General features: G+C 41.8%; 1 protein-coding gene across 6 annotated transcripts in view; it reads right to left on the reverse strand.

Annotated features, from left to right (window-relative positions):
- The window catches only part of lrrc9 (leucine rich repeat containing 9), a 237,547-nt gene extending 217,278 nt beyond the window's left edge, over positions 1 to 20,269 (reverse strand). For 3 of the 6 annotated variants that reach the window (XR_015757872.1, XM_087989715.1, XM_043697264.2), the window contains exons 1-4: positions 20,175 to 20,269; positions 10,073 to 10,133; positions 7,617 to 7,699; positions 402 to 620 (exon numbers count right to left, since the gene is read on the reverse strand). Coding sequence is in view for 5 of the 6 variants with exons in the window: in XM_087989715.1 (XP_087845841.1) it covers positions 402 to 620; positions 7,617 to 7,673 (276 nt within the window). In the remaining variant the exon portion in view is untranslated. Of the gene's footprint in view, positions 1 to 401; positions 621 to 7,616; positions 7,700 to 10,072; positions 10,134 to 12,489; positions 12,552 to 20,174 lie in introns of all 6 variants that reach the window. The other 3 variants (XM_087989713.1, XM_087989714.1, XM_087989716.1) reach the window with 3 other exon arrangements.
- Between the last annotated feature and the right edge of the window lie 1,548 nt (positions 20,270 to 21,817).

Consider the following 21,817-nt stretch of genomic DNA (forward strand, 5'->3'; position numbering starts at 1 on the left):
GATGATGAGGGTATCAGTGAAAGTGTCTTTGATGCTCTATATCTTTCCTGTGATTTTAGAAATGTAAGGTTCATAATTATTCAAAGTAAAGTAATTGGCAATATCTTGGGATTGCAATAAGATTAAACAATAATGCACCAAAATTATGATGTTATTTTCTCCAAAGCAAATTGTAGGTTCTGAAAACATTGCAGTCTGTAATTTTATTAAATCTTTGGTTATTTACATAAAAATGTAATTTACTGATATTGTACTACATTACAATCAATATAATTTCAAATCTAAAGAAAATTCAGTATTTTATTAGGAGTATTTGACATGCCTTGAACAAAATAAACTATTCAGAAAAGCATCATACTCAAGAGTATTCATTTTTACTTCTCCCAAAATACATAACTCACCGTTATATGGCACTCAACAATCCACAGTTGAGTAAGCAGAGGACATGCTTCCAAACCTTCAATTTTTGTGATATTTTGCTTCACTAATGTAAGAACAACTAAATTTGGAAAGTATAGCAGTCCCACCATTTGTGGATATCCAGAGAAGAACATTTCCAGTTCAGTGACTGATGGTCCTTCCTGAGCAATCTTCTCATATGACAATCCATTGCACATACACTGACAAAACATTTTAAAAAATGAATTAGAAGTGAGATTTAATTTCTAGCTTTATTAGATCTCCATACTTCCATCGTCCCAGATTCATAACAGCAGGAGTTAAATTAAAAACTCCAGTTTTGACTTAGAAGTAAACTTTTTAAACCACCAAAGCCGATCTATTTTGGGTGAGCAAATATTTTGACGATTTTTAATGTAACACTTTGAGTTAGAGATGGAGTCTAACAGGACAGACCATCATGGAATCTAGGGTCTATATTTTTGTTGTTTCTCTCAAACATAATAACATCAAAGAGAACTTAATTCTTCAATCAGCATTTAATTCAGAATTGCCAACAATGAATGGAGATATTGCGAAAGGTTTCACCATGCGATAATTAAAATCATAGAATCCTGACAGAAAAGAAGCTATTCCGCCCATTGAATCTTGACTAATCCCCAGGGGACATCCTACCCAGATGTACCCTATCCCTGTAACCCCTCAATTCTGATTAAGTGACATCTGCCATATTATTCTTGGTACCCTGTACAGGTTGGGCTCTCAGTGGGCGGCACGGTGGCACAGTGGTTAGCACTGCTGCCTCACAGCGCCGGAGACCCAGGTTCAAATCCCGCCTCAGGTGACTGACTGTTTGGAGTTTGCACGTTCTCCCCGTGTCTGCGTGGGTTTCCTCCTGGTGCTCCGGTTTCCTCCCACAGTCCAAAGATGTGCAGGTCAGGTGAATTGGCCATGCTAAATTGCCCGTAGTGTTAGGTAAGGGGTAAATGTAGGGGTATGGGTGGGTTGCGCTTCGGCGGGTCGGTGTGGACTTGTTGGGCCGAAGGGCCTGTTTCCACACTGTAATGTAATCTAATCTAAATCTAAATCAGTAGTTGAGTATTCTTTACTCCGGTTAACCGCACCTGTTGTTGTGCAGCCAACTGAGAAAAACATGACCAAATAGGTGAAGGAGGGAAATGGAGGAAGGGGGCACAAAAAAAACTTAAAAGTGGAGGAGCAATGCATAGAGGGAAGTAGTATAGGGAAATCTGCTTGATTAAGTTGCAGTTTCAATAAGTTTCAGTTCCTTAATCAAATTAAAATTATTTAAGTGAGGAATTAAGTTATATTCTGTTCAACGGTAGTCAATGTAGGAAACTTATGCAATACATTACTTACTCAACCTCACTTGGGGATGTAGAGGTACTGTTACCACTTAGTTCTATATCACTGAACTTTCATTTTTTCAAGATTGAACAAACAAGTTCACATCATACCTAGTATTTTATGCTAATTGTGATTATGCACCTTTATTTTGTTGATAATGGCTTTGTGTTATTTCTGTATTAGTTTTACATTATATAGTTTTAATGTCATGTACAAATTTAGAATTTAAACATTTATGAAAAAGCTAACTCTTCCCATCATCATTAGCTGCCCATAAAAGCCATTCTCCACCAGATGACCTTTAAAAACAAATGGCCATTGATAAAGGTATTTGGTGTAATTAGAAACTCTCATCAATTTAACAAAATTGAGGCAATGAACTCAGAGTATCAATTGCAGAACATGGCAGAGATGGCTTCATGAATAATTGACATCTTAGGAACCAGTTCGAAGACAGTAGGAACTGATGACACTTGGATAGCTATTGTATGTAAAGAAATCAGTGGTTAAGCAGACATCATTTAGGCAGACATCATTTAGCAGTCAAGACTGATCATGAATTGTTCACGTCAGTTAGAATTCAGGGTGTCTCTAATCATGCACAGGGCGCAGTAGCACAATAAGGGTAAATAAGACCTGGTTTAATGGTTTGTGTTGCAAAGAGAAAAATCGAAAACAGGCCAACTTCAGTCATAGAGATGTACAGCACAGAAACAGACCCTTCGGTCCAACTCATCCATGCCGACCAGATATCCCAATCCAATCTAGTCCCACATGCCAGTACCTGGCCCACATCCCTCCAAACCCTTCCTATTCACCCTTCCGGATGCCTTTTAAATGTTGCAATTGTACTAGTCTCCACCGCTTCATCTGGCAGCTCATTCCATACACGTGAAAAGGTTGTCCCTTGGTCTCTTTTGTACCTTTCCCCTCTCACCCTAAACCTATGCCCTCTAGCTCTAGACTCCCCCACCCCAGGGAAAAGACTTTGTCTATTTATCCTATCCATGGCCCTCATAATTTTATAAACCTCTATACGGTCACCCCTCAGCCTCTCCCTATAGCTCAAATCCTCCAACCCTGGCAACATCCTTCTAAATCTTTTATGAACCCTTTCAGGTTTCACAACATCTTTTCATTAGAAAGAATCAAGCAAGTGACACCGTCTAGTTAACCAGTATCACAAACTTGTATCACAGCCCAAATAGACTGCAAACCATTGATTTTATTAAGTATCAATTCTTTTGTACATTTTTGATAAACTTAAGTTCTCTTGTAAAAACATATTTTACCTGGAAAGAGGCTTATAACTAAGTGCACCTTTAGACAGGCTGTCTAAATGGAGTCTATTGACTGTAACTGACTTAAGATATACAATTAAAGTTAAGTGAATGTTAAGGTCTTACACAAGAGCTGAGGAACAGTCAGACGTTTCTGCGGCCAGCAGCAAAAAATCAGAATGGTGTGTTGCTTCCCAGGTGCCCAGGTCAAGGATGTCTCAGAGAGGGTGCAGAATGTTCTTAAGGGGGGAGAGGGACCAGCAGGAGGTCATTGTAAACATTGGAACCAATGACATAAGAAGGGAAAAGGATGAGATTCTGAAGGGAGAATATACAGAGTTAGGTAGGAATTTAGAAAGGAGATCCAGTGCTGTGAGGGTAGGAATAGAAAGATAGAGCAGATGAATGCAAGGCTGAGGTGCTGGTGTATGGGAGAAGGATTCACATTTTTGTATCATTGGAATCTCTTCTGGGGTCAAAGTAACCTGTACAAGGACGGATTGCACCTGAATTGGAAGGGGACTAATGAACTGGCAGGGAGATTTGCTAGAGCTGCCTGGTGAATTTAAACTAGTAAGGGCCGTAGGGGACCCAGGGAGATAGTGAGAAAAGAGATCAATCGGAGACTGGTGCAATTGAGAACAAAAGCAAGTCAAACAGTCAGGGCAGGCAGGGACAAAGCAGAGAACAAGGTAGGACTGATAAATTGTTGCATTTATTTCAATGCAAGAGGCCTAACAGGTAAGGCAGATGAACTCAGGGCATGGTTAGGAACACAGGACTGGGATATCATAGCAGTTACAGAAACGTGGCTCAGGGATGGACAGGACTGGCAGTTTAACATTCCAGGATATAAATGCTACAGGAAGGACAGAAAGGAAGGCAAGAAAGAAAGGAAGAGTTGTGTTTGTGATAAGGGAGAGCATTACAGTTGTACTGAGGGAGCATATTCCTGGAAATCATCCAGGGAAGTTATTTGGGTGGAACTGAGAAATAAGAAAGGGATGATCACCTTATGGGATTGTATTATAAACCCCCTAATAGTCAGAGGGAAATTGAGAAACAGATTCGTAAGGAGGTCGCAGTTATCTGTAAAAATAATAGGGTGGTTATGGTAGCAGATTTTAACTTTCCAAACATAGACTGGGACTGCCATGTGTTAAGGGTTTAGATGGAGAGGAATTTGTTAAGCGTGTACAAGAAAAATTTCTGATTCAAAATATGGATGTACTGACTAAAGGAGGTACAAAACCGGACCTCCCTCTTGGAAAATAAGGCAGGGCAGGTGACTGAGGTGTCAGTGGGAGAGCACTTTGGGGTCAGCGACCATAATTCTACTAGTTTTAAAATAGTGATGGAAAAGGATAGACTGGATCTAAAAGTTGAAGTTCTAAATTGGAGGAATGCTTATTTTGACGGTATTAGGCAAGAACTTTCAAAAGCTGACTGTGGGCAGATGTTCGCAGGTAAAGGGACGGCTAGAAAATGGGAAACCTTCAGAAATGAGATAACCAGAGTCCAGATACAGTATATTCCTGTTAGGGTGAAAGGAAAGGCTAGTAGGTGTAGGGAATGCTGGATGAAGGGCTTTTGCCCGGAACGTCGACTTTCCTGCTCCTCGGAGGCTGCCTGACCGGCTGTGCTTTTCCAGCACCACTCTAATCTAGAGTCTGATTTCCAGCATCTGCAGTCCTCACTTTTGTCTAAAGAAAGTGAAGGTTTGGTTAAGAAAAATAAGGAAGCATATGTCAGGTATAGACAAGATAGATCGAATCAATTGTTAGAAGAGTACAAAGGCAGGAGGAGTATACGCAAGTGGGAAAACAGGAGGATAAAAAGGGGACATGAGATAGCTTTGGCAAATAGAGTTAAGGAAAATCTAAAGGGCTTTTACAATAACATTAAGGACAAAAGGGTAACTAGGGAGAGAATAGGACTTCTCAAAAAATCAGACAGCCTTAGTGTGAGGCCGCAGGATATAGGGGAGATACTAAACAAATATTTTGCATCAGTGTTTACTGTGGAAAAGGACATGGAAGATATAGAATGTAGGGAAATAAATGGTGAAATCTTGAAAAATGTTCATATTACAGAGGAGAAAGTCCACTTTTGGATTAGGCCACTTTTGGAATATTGCGTGCAATTCTGATCTTCCTGTCGGAAGGACGTTGTGAAACTTGGAAGGGTTCAGAAAAGATTTACAAGGATGTTACCAAGATTAGGTTGAATAGGTTGGGGCTGTTTTCCCTGGAGCGTAGGAGGCTGAGGGCCGAGACCTTATAGAGGTTTATAAAATCATGAGGGGCATGGATAGGATAAACAGGAAAAGTCTGTTCCCTGGGTTGGGGGAGTTCAGAACTAGAGGGCATAGGTTTAAGGTGAGAGGGAAAATATATAAAAGAGACCCAAGGGTCAACTTTTTCACACAGAGGGTGGTATGTGTATGGAATGAGCTGCCAGAGGAAGTGGTGGAGGCTAGTACAATTGCAACATTTAAAAGGCATCTGGATGGCTATATGAATAGGAATGGTTTGAAGGGATATAGGTCAGGTGCTGGCAGGTGGGACTAGATTCGGCTGGAATATCTGGTCGGCATGGACGAGTTGGACTGAAGATTCTGTTTCTGTGCTGCACATTTCTATGGCTCTAAGTAACTAAAAACAATTCACTGAAATGACATCAGAAACTATTAATAATACTGGAAATACAGATTCTCAGAATTATCTTGCAGAAAGAGGTTATTCAGCTCATTGTTCTTGTGTTGCCTCTTCCAACACACCTAGTGCCAATCCCCTGCTTTTCTCCTTGCAGACTATTTCTATCCAAATAATCAGAATAAAGGTGACACCCTAGGTCAGACATTCCATTTTCTGATCAACATTACGTATTACAGGAAAACCGATGTTTCGGGCAAAAACCCTTCATCAGGAATGGAGGCAGGGAGCCTCCAGGGTGGAGAGATAAATGGGGGGGTGGGGCTGGGGAGAAGGTAGCAAAGAGTACAAGAGGTGAAGGGGGGTGGGGATGGAGGTAATAGGTCAGAGAGGAGGATGGAGTGGATAGGTGGGAAGGGAGATTGGCAGGTAGGACAGGTCATGAAGACAGTGCTGGGCTGGAAGTTTGGAACTGGGGTAAGGTGGGGGGAGGGGAAATGAGGAAACTGGTGACATCCACATTGATGCCCTGGGGTTGAAGTGTTCCGAGGCGGAAGATGAGGTGTTCTTCCTCCAGGCGTCGGGTGGTGAGGCAGTGGCAGTGGAGAAGGCCCAGGACCTGCATGTCCTTGGCAGATTGGGAGAGGGGAGTTCACATGTTGGGCCCCTGGGCAGTGGGGCTGATTGAATCTCCCTTCCCACCTATCCGCTCCACCCTCCCCTCTGACCTATCACCTTCATCCCCCCCTCCCTTTGTATTCTTTGCTACCTTCCCTCACCCTCCTCTCTGACCTATCACCTCCATCCCCACCTCCATTCACCTACTGTACTCTTTGATACCTTCTCTCTCCCTCTTCCCCCCCACCTCCATTTATCTTTCCACCCTGAAGGCTCCCTGCCTCCATTCCTGATCAAGAGCTTTTGCCAGAAACATCAATCCTGCTCCTCGGATACTGCCTGACCTGCTGTGCTTTTCCAGCACCACTCTAATCTAAACTCTGGTTTCCAGCATCTGCAGTCCTCACTTTTGCCTATTACATATTACCAGTAAATATTACATAGAACATTACAGTGCAGTACAGGCCCTTCAGCCCTCAATGTTGCGCCGACCTGTCATACCAATCTGAAGCCCAACTAACCAACACTATTCCATGTACATCCATATGCTTGTCCAATTACAGTTCAGCTTTCTTCAGAAATTGGAGAGTTTGGCATTCACTAACATTGAATACAGTGTCCTGTATCATAGGGCATAGATTGTGGCTTGCTAAAAGTGCAAGGTTCAAAATGTTCAAACCTGTAAACAAAGTTGACTAATTAAGGAGATGTTTTGTGTCTCAGAGCTGGTAGGTGGCCAACAGTGTGTGCCTGTCTGTTTGTATGTATGCACCTGTGTGAGTGTGATTGAGAGAGAGATTGTTATGATCATTGGTATTTCATCAGTTGTTGGTCTTCCATCATGTGAGGAGACAACAAGGTATCTCTATACTCTTTGGAATTGAGAACACTCTGCAAAGACTATGGCTCCCAGCCTGGAATGAAGAGTTATCAGTCTCCCCATTGGTTGGAAGCTCTTTGAGGTGCATTATTGCTCCAATGCCAGATTCATGTAAAATCCACCCGAGACTCCCAGAACCGGCCAAGGATGTAATTGGCCTCAACTCAGATTGGCTAATAAACAGGGCCTCTCCTTCCCATAAAAACACCAGCTGGTAATTTTGGAATGTTTGTAGTTATATAGTTTTCAAATCTGGACAGCCCAATGAATGTCACCATTTCTTTATAAACCATGACAAATACATTAAAATAATGAATAAAGTCAAATTCTTCAGGAGAAAATGGATAAGTTTCAATTAACCATTATTTATTAGTTCCAGATCAATGATTTAACAATAATACAAAGGGTTATACTTACTAATTCTTTGAAAATTTCTTCTGTTTCGTCCTGTATTTGGATCATCTCCGAATTCATTTGGTAACTTACATGCAAATTAACCACTAAAAAAAAAAGCAGCATGGCAAAAATAAAACAATTTTTGCTTAAGATATTGTAGCAGTTGAATATTATTTAAATAAAGTAAAAATCCTTACAAATTAGCTCCGATTCTCAAAGTTTATGTGAAGATTTGTAGCTCGGGTGCTCGTTGTTGTAGTTGTGTTCGCCGAGCTGGGAATTTGTGTTGTAGACGTTTTGTCCCCTGTCTAGGTAACATTCTCAGTGCTTGGGAGCCTCCTGTGAAGCGCTTCTGTGATCTTTCCTCCGGCATTTATAGTGGTTTGAATCTGCCGCTTCCGGTTGTCAGTTCCAGCTGTCCGCTGCAGTGGCCGGTATATTGGGTCCAGGTCGATGTGCTTGTTGATTGAATCAGTGGATGAGTGCCATGCCTCTAGGAATTGCCTGGCTGTTCTCTGTTTGACTTGTCCTATAATAGTAGTGTTGTCCCAGTCAAACTCATGTTGCTTGTCATCTGCGTGTGTGGCTGGTCATGTCGTTCCGTGGCTAGTTGGTGTTCATGGATGCGGACCGTTAGCTGTCTTCCTGTTTGTCCTAAGGAGTGTTTTGTGCAGTCCTTGCATGGGATTTTGTATACTACGTTGGTTTTGCTCATGCTGGGTATCGGGTCCTTTGTCCTGGTGATTTGTTGTCTGAGAGTGGCTGTTGGTTTGTGTGCTGTTATGAGTCCTAGTGGTCGTAGTAGTCTGGCTGTCAGTTCAGAAATGTTCTTGATGTATGGTAAAGTGGCTAGTCCTTTGGTTGTGGCATGTCCTCATTCCGTTGTCTTTCCCTGAGGCCACAACCCGATACCCAGCATGAGCAAAACCAACGTAGTATACAAAATCCCATGCAAGGACTGCACAAAATACTACATAGGACAAACAGGAAGACAGCTAACGGTCCGCATCCATGAACACCAACTAGCCACGGAACGACACGACCAGCTATCCTTAGTAACCACACACGCATGAGTTTGACTGGGACATGAGTTTGACTGGGACAACACTACTATTATAGGACAAGCCAAACAGAGAACAGCCAGGGAATTCCTAGAGGCATGGCACTCATCCACTGATTCAATCAACAAGCACATCGACCTGGACCCAATATACCGGCCACTGCAGCGGACAGCTGGAACTGACAACCGGAAGCGGCAGATTCAAACCACTATAAATGCCGGAAGAAAGATCACAGAAGCGCTTCACAGGAGGCTCCCAAGCACTGAGGATGTCACCTAGACAGGGGACGAAACGTCTGCAACACAAATTCCCAGCTCGGCGAACACAACCACAACAGCTCTGATTCTTTTGTTGCACACATGGAAGAAATACATGTGCTTAAAATCAAGGCTGGTTACTGTTCATTGGAGATTTGAAGAGAGGGAGTCAATAGGATAGTTGATAATCATACGTAACAATATCAATCCACAGCTAGTGAATATTCAAACTATGTAGCAGAGAAAACTCTTCCCCACACAGCTTGATTCTAGTCCCCACTGACCACACCCAAAGTAAATGCTTGGGTTAATCTCTAAACCACTCAATCTCCCTCTGTTAAGGGATCAAAATATAAATTTGATGAAATACAGTGGATTATTTCCCATCACCATCTGAAGGGAAATCTGTTCCTGTGGAAATCAAGAGGAGCCCACTGCAAGTTGCACCCTCTTCATTGTTTCATTTTATCCTTCCATGGGATATGTGCATAACTGGTAGACATTCATTGTCCATTCATGATTGCTTTCAAGGTAGCAGCGATGTGCTGCCTTTTGAACCACTGTTGTACATTTGGTGTAGGAACAGTCACAGAATACAGGAAGGGAGATTTGTGATTTTCATTCAAACTTTCTCTGTCTTTGCTCTTATCCTTCTCCATCACTTCTCTCCCTCTCTGCTGGTCTTCAATCTCTACTCCACCAGCCATCCTTCAACTATCCTTCTCCCTTCTTGTATTCAATTTGCCCTTCTATTCTTGTACTATCTTCTCCTGTTCTTTCCTGTCCCCTTCCTATCCTCATCCCTTTCTTCCATCTGCTTCTTTTACATTCTCTTCTCTGTTGTTTACTCAAAGAAGTTCTGTAAAATTTATCAGACAGTCCTTCCTTTAAAAATCTATACATGCTCTCTGTAATTACTCGTGTCTTTTTCTGCAGTATTGATTTTGTCCAACATTAAGCCATAGAAGCTTACCCATGATCAAAGTTAGGCTGGCTGGTTCATAGCTACCTGATGTCTCCCTTTCTGAACCAACTGTTATATTGGCAACCCTCCAACCTTCTGTCACAACTTTCATATTCAAGAATATTTATGGTCAGAGATTTATTTGCTTTCTCATTTCTCTAATCGTTCTGGGACATGAGCCAAGGGAGTTGATACCTTTTCCACTTTCAGCTTTGTCAATTTAAATCACCTTCACTTCCAGTACCCATAATTTCTTCTGCAAAAAAAAAAGAAGTCTCATTTATTATCTCTGAAAGGTTTTCATCATCCAGAGGATTTCATGTTTCATCTTTCATTGGTTCTTTTCTTCCTTGAACAGTCATTTTAGTGTTACAAATGGGTAACTACAAGTAAAAGTAATTACAAGTTCTCTGTTCTATTTATCAGATTTTGCTCATACTGTCTCTTAGCTTTCTAGTACTTTTTGGTTTTCTTTTTTTATATAGTTGGCTTGATTTTATTTTATATTATTAGCTTCTCAAATACTTCTAAACCAGCAGCAGCTAGGAACTTTCCTGAAAAATACAAACAGTAGAAAAATATATCTTTCATAAATTCAGGGAAAATAATCAAAAATATAGTTGCAGGTGTTTAACAGTCACCATGAAAACTGACCTCTTCTGGCTGTAATTTATTATTCATGTGACTCTTCATTTTCAATGCTAGAAATAATATTTAAGGTAGTTGGAAGTATTTACTTTAAGAAAGCAATCTGTTAGAAGGTTGACTTAGAAAAAGTTGTAAAAGAAACTATGGGAAAATCTGGTTTTTCCAAAGTCAGGACAAGGCAGCAGGAGTACTCCTAGGAGGAGGACTGCCAGATTGGAAACAGGAATAAATCAATATGAATTCTGAAGGGCTGTGGCATCCCTGAAGAACAGAATTTACATTTGAGATTTTAAGAAAAGGGAAATCTTGGGTGGGATTAAAGTAAAACTGGATTCAGCCTACACAGCTATAAAACACTATATTAAGTTAAAACTGCTTACTTTAAAATTTTAACATATGCAATAAAACTTGTTATTATTTAAGAACATGAAAGCTAGTGGTATGGTTCTCTCAGTTAATTAATGGGCATTCAAAATTTCTCTTTGAACATTAACGATTCCTACCAGGATCCTCACAAGTATTTCTTATAAATTAAAGGTCAAGGCAAATTTCAAGTTAATAACATAAAAGAAGCTAAGCCAGGTTTCTTCCATTCTCTCCCATCAGTTTCTAATTTAGAACCAGTATACAAACAAATGCTTGGCATTAACTCTACCATATGCATCACATAATACTGATCTATAGTTTTACAGTCCTAAAACACACAATGCAAAGTCTATATGTTTTGATTTCCAGGAGAGTTCTAAGTTGGGACTTTACATTTAAATCTAGGGCAAATGAGAATAAATGTGCTCTCTGTTAGAATTTGCTTGGCTGTAAAAGCTGGGTGTTAATGAGGATCAATAGAAAGACAAACTGCATTATTGAGAGAAAGGTGACTGATACTTTGAAGACAATCACAGCTGTTGCTATGTTCGCAGTTAAAAAATGCAAAGTCTCTTAAAAGCTTTCATATGTTATTTACCAAGGTTCCAAGTAGTTGTGCTAAAATGTGCTCCTTTGTTTTTCAGATAGAAGGCTGTTGTGGGTAGATATAGCTAAATCAACATTTCTTCTTGCAAACAGGGCTAAAGTATTTTCTGTTGGCATGAAGGGGGAAAGGAAATATTTTTGGAATTAAATTAAAAATATTATAGAAACCCAAGAATATTACAGAAGCTTGGTCTTGTAGAGTTTGCAGCTCAGAGAATTCAGGAAGCTCAAAATTAAATGGTAGCCAGGTCTGTAAGTTAAGCAGAGAAAAAAAGATATCTGTTTATTATGTAAGTGAAAACATACCCAATTCAGTGGCTGAATTCATGGGAGGGGAGGGGGTTGGGTTAAGAGACTGTAAGATTTGCTTAGTTTAAAGCTACAGAAAGATCTGCAGCAATTCTCAGCCAAAAGCAGTTAGCTAAGGAGCAAATTGGGAGAAACTGGTGTGTCTGTCTAAAGCTAGAATAATGAGCATAGGGACCATTAGAAACTAAGAGTGTTCCTGATCTCCCACACTTGAGCGGAGAAGTCAACAGCTTTGAAAGAAAGTTGAAGGATAGCTTAGCCAAATGCCAATGGAAGAATTCCCATGAACTGTCGTACTTTGGAGAATGGCTGCAACACAGGAGAACTCAATGTACCATACTTGATTTGATGCAAGAAGGAAGTAAATAAACTCTCAAAATCGTATGATGTATCAGAAAACTTTTGCCTGGAATCAAGTTGTAAAAGGGAATTTGATTCTTATTCTAAGTAATGACAAACTATGGTGGTAAATTAATAGAGATTACTTTACTTGTTATATATAAAATGTCTTTTTGTCTATAATGTGAAGTATTGTACCATACTTCATCACTGGGTATTCGAATTTCTCCTTAAAACATTAATAATCTCTAGGGAGATTGTAACAACAACTTAAAAATATCATTACTTTACTCCTTTGCTATTTTGGCGTAATTTATATTGTGGAGTTTTAATTAATTTCTCACCAGAAGCAGGAGAGTTGTGGTTCTCGGTAAAGAAAATCAGCATGTTACAAAGGTTGCTTGATCTGTAGATATTTGAGCAATTAGATGTGGAAACAAAGATACCATTAAAACAAATGACGTATCAGCAGTGACAAGGCAGTTTTCAGAAGACCTCATGTTACGTACATGCAATCTTAATTTGACACCTGAGCACATGACAACCATCTGAAACATCTTTCTAGAGAAAATTTCACAAATTTTAATTTGCACAGGCTGCAAACATGACTCCAACTTGTTCCATGCTACATAGAGAAATGGCTTCTGCCTATCAATTCAAACAAATTCATACAAAATCACTAGCTCACTCAAACTGCTGTCAACCAACTCTTCAAACCCAGTGCTTTTGGATCTTGTGAACCATTTCTTTTCCTCAGTTACTACCTTTGCTAACTTCATCCTTAAAAAGCCCACTCTCTCCATCTCTACATGACCACATTCCTAAAATCCCCTACCTCTCAGCTCCTGAAACAATACTTCCCATATGAAACTAATCTTTTCCCCATTTAAGATATCTCAACGTCAAAACTAGCAATATGACTATAATTACAGTTCAATATCAATCTTCTAGGGGATACTAATACGATATTCATGTCCTCCAGCACCAACACTTAGGAGCAGCTGTGCACCATCTGCAAGACAGTGAAGAAATTCACCAAAGATCCTGATACCAAAGGCAAGGGTAGCAGGACAGCAGTGAGGACATTCTCCTGGCAATCAGAGGTAGTGGCAATGAGTGTGTTCTCTCCTAGTTGGGGCTTTTGGCAGTGGGTGTTATCTCCTGGCGCTCGGGGCTAACAGCAGCAGCAGTGAGGTTATCCTCTCAGCGATTGGGGGGCAGTGGTAGCCACGTTCTCCCAGTGTCAGAGCTAGTTCCAGCAACAGAGAGGTTGTTCTCCTGGTGTTTAGGGTCAGCAGCAGAAAAGCTCCTCCAGCAAGTGGGGATGGCGGCAGAGATTGCAGCGCTGGCAAGGAGACATCTGCAAGCAAAGCAGGACATATGGCCCAGTGATGGCCTGGCCTAGCAGAGAACCAGAGACTCTTGGTTGCGGGGAAAGTGTGGTTTCAGCAGCATCAGTGAATTGGGCCCAACGGTGAAGAGATGATGCCTAAAGTGGGGCAATTCCTATGTTCTTTACTTTTCTGATTTGTTTTTGTTTCCTAAGAATTTGAACTTGAGTATCTGTACCTAGGTACCTTTCCACCCGAGATGGCATTGTAATGCAGCAACTATAAATTCTTCATTGTACTGATTTGAGTACATGACAATAAAGCTAATTCAAAATGGAAGAACCACAATCTGCAAGCTCTCCTCCAAACCATTCAACATCCTGACTTGGAAATATATAATTGTTTCTTCACATATTGCTGGGTCAAAATCCTAGAATACCCTCTCTAACAGAATTATGGGTCAATCAATTGCAATGGGTGAAAGAAGGCAGTCCACCCCCACTTTCTCAAGGGCAACGAGAGACAAGCAGTAAATGCGGGCCCAGTCAGCAACATCCACATGCCAAGAGTAAATTTTTAAAAACTGGCTCATCCCTTTCATGATTCCAATCCTTACAGAAATGTGGGGATATTTTCATTGTACTCAAAAGTTTTATTTTTAGTCTCCTCCACTTGCTTAAAAAAAATCTCAGTTACATCATAGAGTCATAGAGATGTACAGCATGGAAACAGACCCTTCGGTCCAACTCGTCCATGCCGACCAGATATCCCAACCCAATCTCGTCCCACCTGCCAAGACCCGTCCCATATCCCTCCAAACCCTTCCTATTCATATACCCATCCAAATGCCTTTTAAATGTTGCAATTGTACCAGCCTCCATCACATCCTCTGGCAGCTCATTCCATACACACACCACTCTCTGCGTGAAAAAGTTGCCCCTTAGGTCTCTTTTATATCTTTCCCCTCTCACCCTAAACCTATGCCCTCTAGTTCTGGACTCCCCCACCCCAGAGAAAAGACTTTGTCCATTTATCCTATGCATGTCCCTCAATTTTGTAAACCTCTATAAGGTCACCCGTCAGCCTCCGATGCTCCAGGGAAAACAGCCCCAGCCGGTTCAGCCTCTTCCTATAGCTCAAATTCTCCAACCCTGGCGATATCCTTGTAAATCTTTTCTGAACCCTTTCAAGTTTCACAACATCTTTCCGATAAGAAGGAGACCAGAATTGCATGCAATATTCCAACAGTGGCCTAAGCAATGTCCTGTACAGCCGCAATATGACCTCCCAACTCGTGTACTCAATATTCTGACCAATGAAGGAAAGCATACCAAACACCTTCTTCACTATCCTACCTACTTGTGAGTCCACTTTCAAGGAGCTATGAACCTGCACTCCAAGGTGTCTTTCATTAGATTAGTTTAGATTCCCTACAGTTTGGAAACAGGCCCAGCTGCCCAACATGTCCACACTGACCCTCCGAAGAGCAACCCATCCAGACCCATTTACCCCGTCTAATGTACCTAACACCATAGGCAATTTAGCATAGCCAATTCACCTAACCTGCACATGTTTGGATTGTGGGAGGAAACCGGAGCACCCAGAGGAAACCCATGCAGACACGGGGAGAATGTGCAAACTCCACACACCCATTGCCCAAGGTGGGAATTGAACCAGGGTCCCTGGTGCTGTGAGGCAGCAGTGCTTATCACTGAGCCACCGTCTCTTGGTTCAGCAACACTCCCTAGGACCTTACCATTAAGTGTACAAGTCCTGCTATGATGGTGCTTTCCCAAATTGCAGCACCTCACATTTATCTGAATTAAACTCCATCTGCCATTCTCAGTCCATTGGCCCATCTGGTCAAGATCCTGTTGTAGTCTGAGGTAACCCTCTTTGCTGTCCACTACACCTCCAATTTTGGTGTCATCTGCAAACTTATTAACTGTACCTCTTAGGCTCGCATCCAAATCATTTATGTAAATGACAAAAAGTAGAGGACCAAGCACCGATCCTTGTGGCACTCCACTGGTCACAGGCCTCCAGTCTGAAAACCGAAACTCCACCACCACTCTCGCTCTCTCTCTCTTCTGCCTTTGAGCCAGTTCTGTAGCCAAATGGCTAGTTCTCCCTGTATTCTGTGAGATCTAACCTTGCTAACCAGTCTCCCATGGGGAACTTTGTCAAACACCTGACTGAAGTCCGTATAGATCACATCTACCGCTCTGTCCTCATCAATCCTCTTTGTTACTTCCTCAAAAAACTCAATCAAGTTTGTGAGACATGATTTCTTACACACAAAGCCATGTTGACTATCCATAATCAGTCTTTGCCTTTCCTAATACATGTGCATCCTGTCCCTCAGGATTCCCTCCAACAACTTGCCCACCACCGACATCAGGTTCACTGGTCTACAGTTCCCTGGCTTGTCCTTACCACCCTTCTTAGACAGTGGCATCACATTAACCAATCTCCAATCTTCCGGCACCTCACCTGTGACTATCGATGATACAAATATCTCAGCAAGAGGCCCAGCAATCACTTCTCTAGCTTCCCATAGCGTTCTAGGGTACACCTGATCATATCCTGGAGATTTAGCCACTTTTTTGCGTTTCAAGATATCCAGCACTTTCTCCTCTGTAACATGGACATTTTGAAAGGTGTCACCATCTATTTCCCTACATTCTATATGTTCCATATCTTTTTCCACAGTAAATACTGATGCAAAATACTCATTTAGTATCTCCCCCATTTTCTGCAGCTCCACACAAAGGCCGGCTTTTTGATCTTTGAGGGGCCCTATTCTCTCCCTAGTTATCCTTTTGTCCTTAAATGTATTTGTAAAAACCCTTTAAATTCTCCTTAATTCTATTTGTCAAAACTACTTCATGTCCCCTTTTTGCCCTCCTGATTTCCCACTTAAGTACACTCCTACTGCTTTTATACTCCTCTTAGGATTCACTCAATCTATCCTGTCTATACCGGATATATGCTTCCTTCTTTTTCTTAACCAAACCCTCAACTTCCTTAGTCATCCAGCATTCCTTATACCTACCAGCCTTCCCTTTCACCCTAACAGGAATATACTTTCTCTGGATTCTTGTTATCTCATTTCTGAAGGCTTCCCATTTTCTAGCCGTCCTGCCAACATCTGCCCCAGTCAGCTTTTGAAAGTTCTTGCCTAATACCGTCAAAATTGGCCTTTCTCCAATTTAGAACTTCAATTTTTAGATCTAGTCTATCCTTTTCCATCACTATTTTAAATCTAATAGAATTATGGTCGCTGGTCCCAAAGTGCTCCCCCACTGACACCTCAGTCACCTGCCTTGCCTTATTTCCCAAGAGTAGGTCAGGTTTTGCACCTTCTTGAGCATGTACATCCACATACTGAAACAGAAAATGTTCTCATACACACTTAAATTCCTCTCCATCTAAACTCTTAACACTATGGCAGTCCCAGTCTATGGAAAGTTAAAATCCCCTACAATAACCACTATTATTCTTACAGATAGCGGAGATCTCCTTACAAGTTTGTTTCTCAATTTCCCTCTGACTATTCAGGGGCCTATAATACAATCCCAATAAGGTGATCATCCTTTTCTTATTTCTCAGTTCCACCCAAATAACTTCCCTGGATGTACTTCCGGGAATATCCTCCCTCAGCACAGCTGTAATTCTATCCCTGATCAAAAACACCATTCCCACACCTCTCTTGCCTCCCTTTCTATCCTGGTACATTAAGCTGCCAGTCCTGCCCATCCCTGAGCCATGTTTCTGTAATTGCTATGATATCCCAGTCCCATGTTCCTAAACATGCCCGGAGTTCATCTGCCTTCCCTGTTAGGCCCTTGCATTGAAATAAATGCAGTTTAATTTATTAGTCCTACCTTGTCCCTGCCTGCCCTGACTGTTTGTCTTGCTTCTGTTCTCAACTATACCAGTGTTAGATTGATCGCTTTCCTCACTATCTCCCTGCATTCCACACCCCCCACCTTACTAGTTTAAATCCTCTCAAGCAGCTCTAGCAAATCTCCCCTCCAGTATATTAATCCCCTTCCAATTTAGGTTCAATCCACCCTTCTTGTACAGGTCACTTCTACCCCAAAATACCTTCCAATGATCCAAAAATGTGAATCCTTCTCCCCTACACCAGCTCCTCAGCCATGCATTTATCTGCTCTATCCTCCTATTCCTGCCCTCACTAGCTCATAACATCAGGAGTAATCCAGATATTACAGCTCTCGAGGACCTCCTTTTTAAATTATTGCCTAACTCTCTGTAATCTCTCTTCAGAATTTCAACCTTTTCTCTTCCCATGTCGTTGGTTCCAATGTGGACAATGACCTCTTGCTGGCTCCTCTCCCACTTGAGAACATTCTGCACCCTCTCTGAGACATCCTTGATCCTGGCACCAGGAAAGCAACATACCATTCTGATTTTTCACTGCTGGCCACAGAAAAGTTTGTCGGTACCTCGGACTAGAGAATTCCCTAAAACAATGGATCTCTTGGAACCCGATGTACCTCTCGTTGCATTAGAACCAGTCTCAATACCAGAAACTTGGCTGTTCGTGCTACATTCCTGAGGATTCATCACCCCCTACACTTTCCAAAACAGCATACTTGTTTGAAATGGGTATAGCCACAGAAGACTCCTGCACTAGGTGCCTACCTCTCTTACCTTTCCTGGAGTTAACCCATCTATGTGACTGTATGTGAGACTTTCTTCCCCCCCCCCCCCCTCCCTCCTCCCATAACTGCCATCCATCACATACTGTTGCTGTTGCAAATTTCTCACTGCTTCTAACTGTCTCTCCAACTGATCCATTCGATCTGACTTTGCAATCACAAAAAAATCACTGGAATTGCATCCTACTTCACAGCTTCAGATACAACTTACAATATATTCCAATATTTTGTTCCATTTAACCATCACCACATCCTCATCTATCCCTTCTGGCTCTCATTTCCCAAGGAATTAAAATGTTCATCAAATTTAAAGTACTTTTTGCAATCTCACCCCATGCTGTAGCTCCTTTAGGTATAAAATCATGTTGCAATCTCCTCACTTCAGTTTGTTGTTCCTGCAGAGTGTCTAATTTTAACTTAGTCTTCCTCTGGTATTCCCTTCCTATCTATTGCCTGCTCTCTATGTTGAAGCCTAATAAAAATCCACATGAACAATCACTTCCTCGAAGTTCAATTTTTGTTTGGCTGTTCTATTTTACGCACTCTCTCACAGACACTATGTAGGTTCCCGTTGACAAAAGGAAATATAATACTTGCAAATATACAAAGTATATTAGGTAATATCCTAATTATTCAGTACACAGAAACATTTAAAGTATTGCATAGGTACAAATACATTGAGGTTCTGCTCGATTCATAATAAACGTTTACAGAGGGATAATAATCTGCAATTATATTACCACATTTGTCCAGTCAGAAAAGTCTTTAAATTGGCGTAACAAATAACTATCAGCGTTCCAGAAAGACCACTCCCTCCGCGACTCCCTCGTCAGGTCCACACCCCCCACCAACCCAACCTCCACTCCCGGCACCTTCCCCTGCAACCGCAAGAAATGCAAAACTTGCACCCACACCTCCCCCCTCACTTCTCTCCAAGGCCCCAAGGGATCTCCCATATCCGTCACAAATTCATCTGCACCTCCACACACATCATTTACTGGATCCGCTGCAACCGATGTGGCTCCTATACATTGGGGAGACAAGCCACCTACTTGTGGAACGTTTCAGAGAACACCTCTGGGACACCCGCACCAACCAACCCAACCACCCCGTGGCTGAACACTTTAGCTCCCCCTCCCACTCCGCCAAGGACATGCAGGTCCTTGGCCTCCTCCATCGCCAGACCATGGCAACATGACATCTGGAGGAAGAGCGCCTCATCTTCCGCCTAGGAACCCTCCAACCACAAACGATGAATGCAGATTTCTCCAGTTTCCTCATTTCCCCTCCTCCCACCTTTTCTCAGTCCCAACCCTCGGACTCAGCACCGCCTTCTTGACCTGCAATCTTCTTCCCGACCTATCACCCTCACCTTGACCTCCTTCCACCTATCGCATTCCCAACACCCCTCCCCCAAGTCCCTCCTCCCTACCTTTTATCTTAGCCTGCTTGGCACACCCTCCTCATTCCTGAAGAAGGGCTTATGCCCGAAACGTCGATTCTCCTGTTCCTTCGATGCTGCCTGACCTGCTGCGCTTTTCCAGCCACACATTTTTCAGCTCTGATCCCCAGCATCTGCAGTCCTCACTTTCTCCTAGTAACAAATAACTACTTTACCGCAAAAGTATCAGGAAGAAAGAGGGTAGAAGCCACCTTCAAACCAAGTAACATTAGGCGTTTTGAGTTGTTTAAACGAAAATCAAATGTTGACACAACTTGACCCATGGCAATGTGGACCAGATCACACCCAGAGACTGGATGAGCCAAGATTTAAAGTGAATGAAATGGCTGGAGCGCGCCGACTCGTGGCTAATGGGACGGCGGTTTCTATGCCGCTGTCTCATTCACAGAGTCGCCACGGTAGGAAAGGAAGGGACAACAGGCCGGCGATGTCGACCACTCCATGTCTCCAATCCTCCGCTGCTTCGACAGTCCACATGGAGAAAGTAAAGTTTACAAATATCCTGTCTGTCTGTCAGTCAGTCAACCGCCTGATCTCGAGCTGCTCACCTGTTGCCTCTCCCAGACCAGGTTAGGTATTTTATCTGTTCCCCTGTTTAGAGGCCATTTCGCCGACTGCTCATTCTAGCCGACTGCGCGTCTCTGTTGTCCGGGAGCCATTTTGGTTTCCATGGAGAAGGCCATGGGGTTAAAGGTTAAAGGGGCAACAAGCAAAAACCCCTTGCAAAACAAGAAACAAAATTTAAGAGTTGGAAATGTGACAGCAAAAAATAAAAGGAGATAATTCGGACATTTTCATCTTAGCATCTCAAGCAAAAATTTTGAGGCAAACACTTCAGCCGTTGTTTTTCAAATATGAAAGCAGAGACGTACGTGGGCACGTGAATACTGTAGATCTGATGAATCACAAAACTGAAGAAGCTATTAAGCTTCAAAAGCCATATAACTTTTTAAAAGAAATATACAGTACTCCATTACTGGAATGAAGACTGTGCAAGATTATTTTGATTTGGAGGAGCCGGTGTTGGACCGGGTGGACAAAATTAAAAATGACACAACACCAGATTATAGTTCAACAGGCTTATTTGGAAGCACTAGCTTTCGAGGCGCTGCTTCTTCGTCAGGTGGTTGTGAAGCAGGACCATAAGACACAGAATTTATATCAAAAGATTACAGTGATACAATGACACATTGAAGAAACCTATATTGTTAAGTCTTTGATTTTTTAGAAATGATTTGCTGGTTTCGGTTCTTTAATATGTACATCCCATATGGGATTTCACTACAGATTATTATTAAAGATCCAAAACCATTATTAATCTCATCTATCCTTTTCCATCACTACTTTAAAACTAATAGAATTTTGGTCGCTGGCCCCAAAGCGCTCTCCCACTGACACCTGCCTTGCCTTATTTCCCGAGAGAAGGTCAAGTTTTGCACCTTCTTGAGTAGGTACATCCACATATTGAATTACAAAATTTTCTTGTACACACTTAACAATTCCTCTCCATCTAAACCCTTAACACAATGGCAGTCCCAGTCTATGTTTGGAAAGTTAAAATCCCCTACCATAACCACCCTATTATTCTTATAGATAACTGAGATCTCCTTACAAATTTGTTTCCCAATTTTCCTCTGACTATTAGGGGGTCTACAGTATAATCCTAATAAAGTGATCATTCCTTTCTTATTTCTCAGTTCCACTCAAATAACTTCCCTGCATATATTTCTGGGAGTGTCCTTCCTCAATACAGCTGTAATGCTATCCCTGATCAAAAATTGAAATAAATGCAGTTTAATTTATCAGTGTCCTAGCTTGTTTTTGCTTTGTCCCTGCCTGCCCTGATAGTCCATTTGCTGTTGATACGCCCACATGGCATAAGAGAGGGAGATCCAGGATTTTAATCCAGCAAGAGTGTAGGAATGTGATATGTTTCCAGGTCAGTAAGGCTTAAGTCAGTAAGTTGAGGAGTTTCCTGTTTGATTGTATGTGGAGGTATATTCCTTTTATGTTGACAAAGAAAGCAGAAGTCAGAAAGGCATAGAAACATTTCAAAGTTAATGAGGCTTAAAAAAAAATTTGCACATGATGGTGTTCTCACGTAACTGCTACCCTTGTCTTTATAGATAGTAGCGCAACACATATAAAAAGTCTTATTTGTTCTTTATAATCCTTCCTGGTTCTCTCTCCA

This window comes from Chiloscyllium plagiosum, unplaced genomic scaffold, assembly GCF_037043375.1.
Source record: "Chiloscyllium plagiosum isolate Xiang-an unplaced genomic scaffold, Cpla_swu_hap1 HiC_scaffold_8, whole genome shotgun sequence".
Lineage (NCBI taxonomy): Eukaryota > Metazoa > Chordata > Chondrichthyes > Orectolobiformes > Hemiscylliidae > Chiloscyllium > Chiloscyllium plagiosum.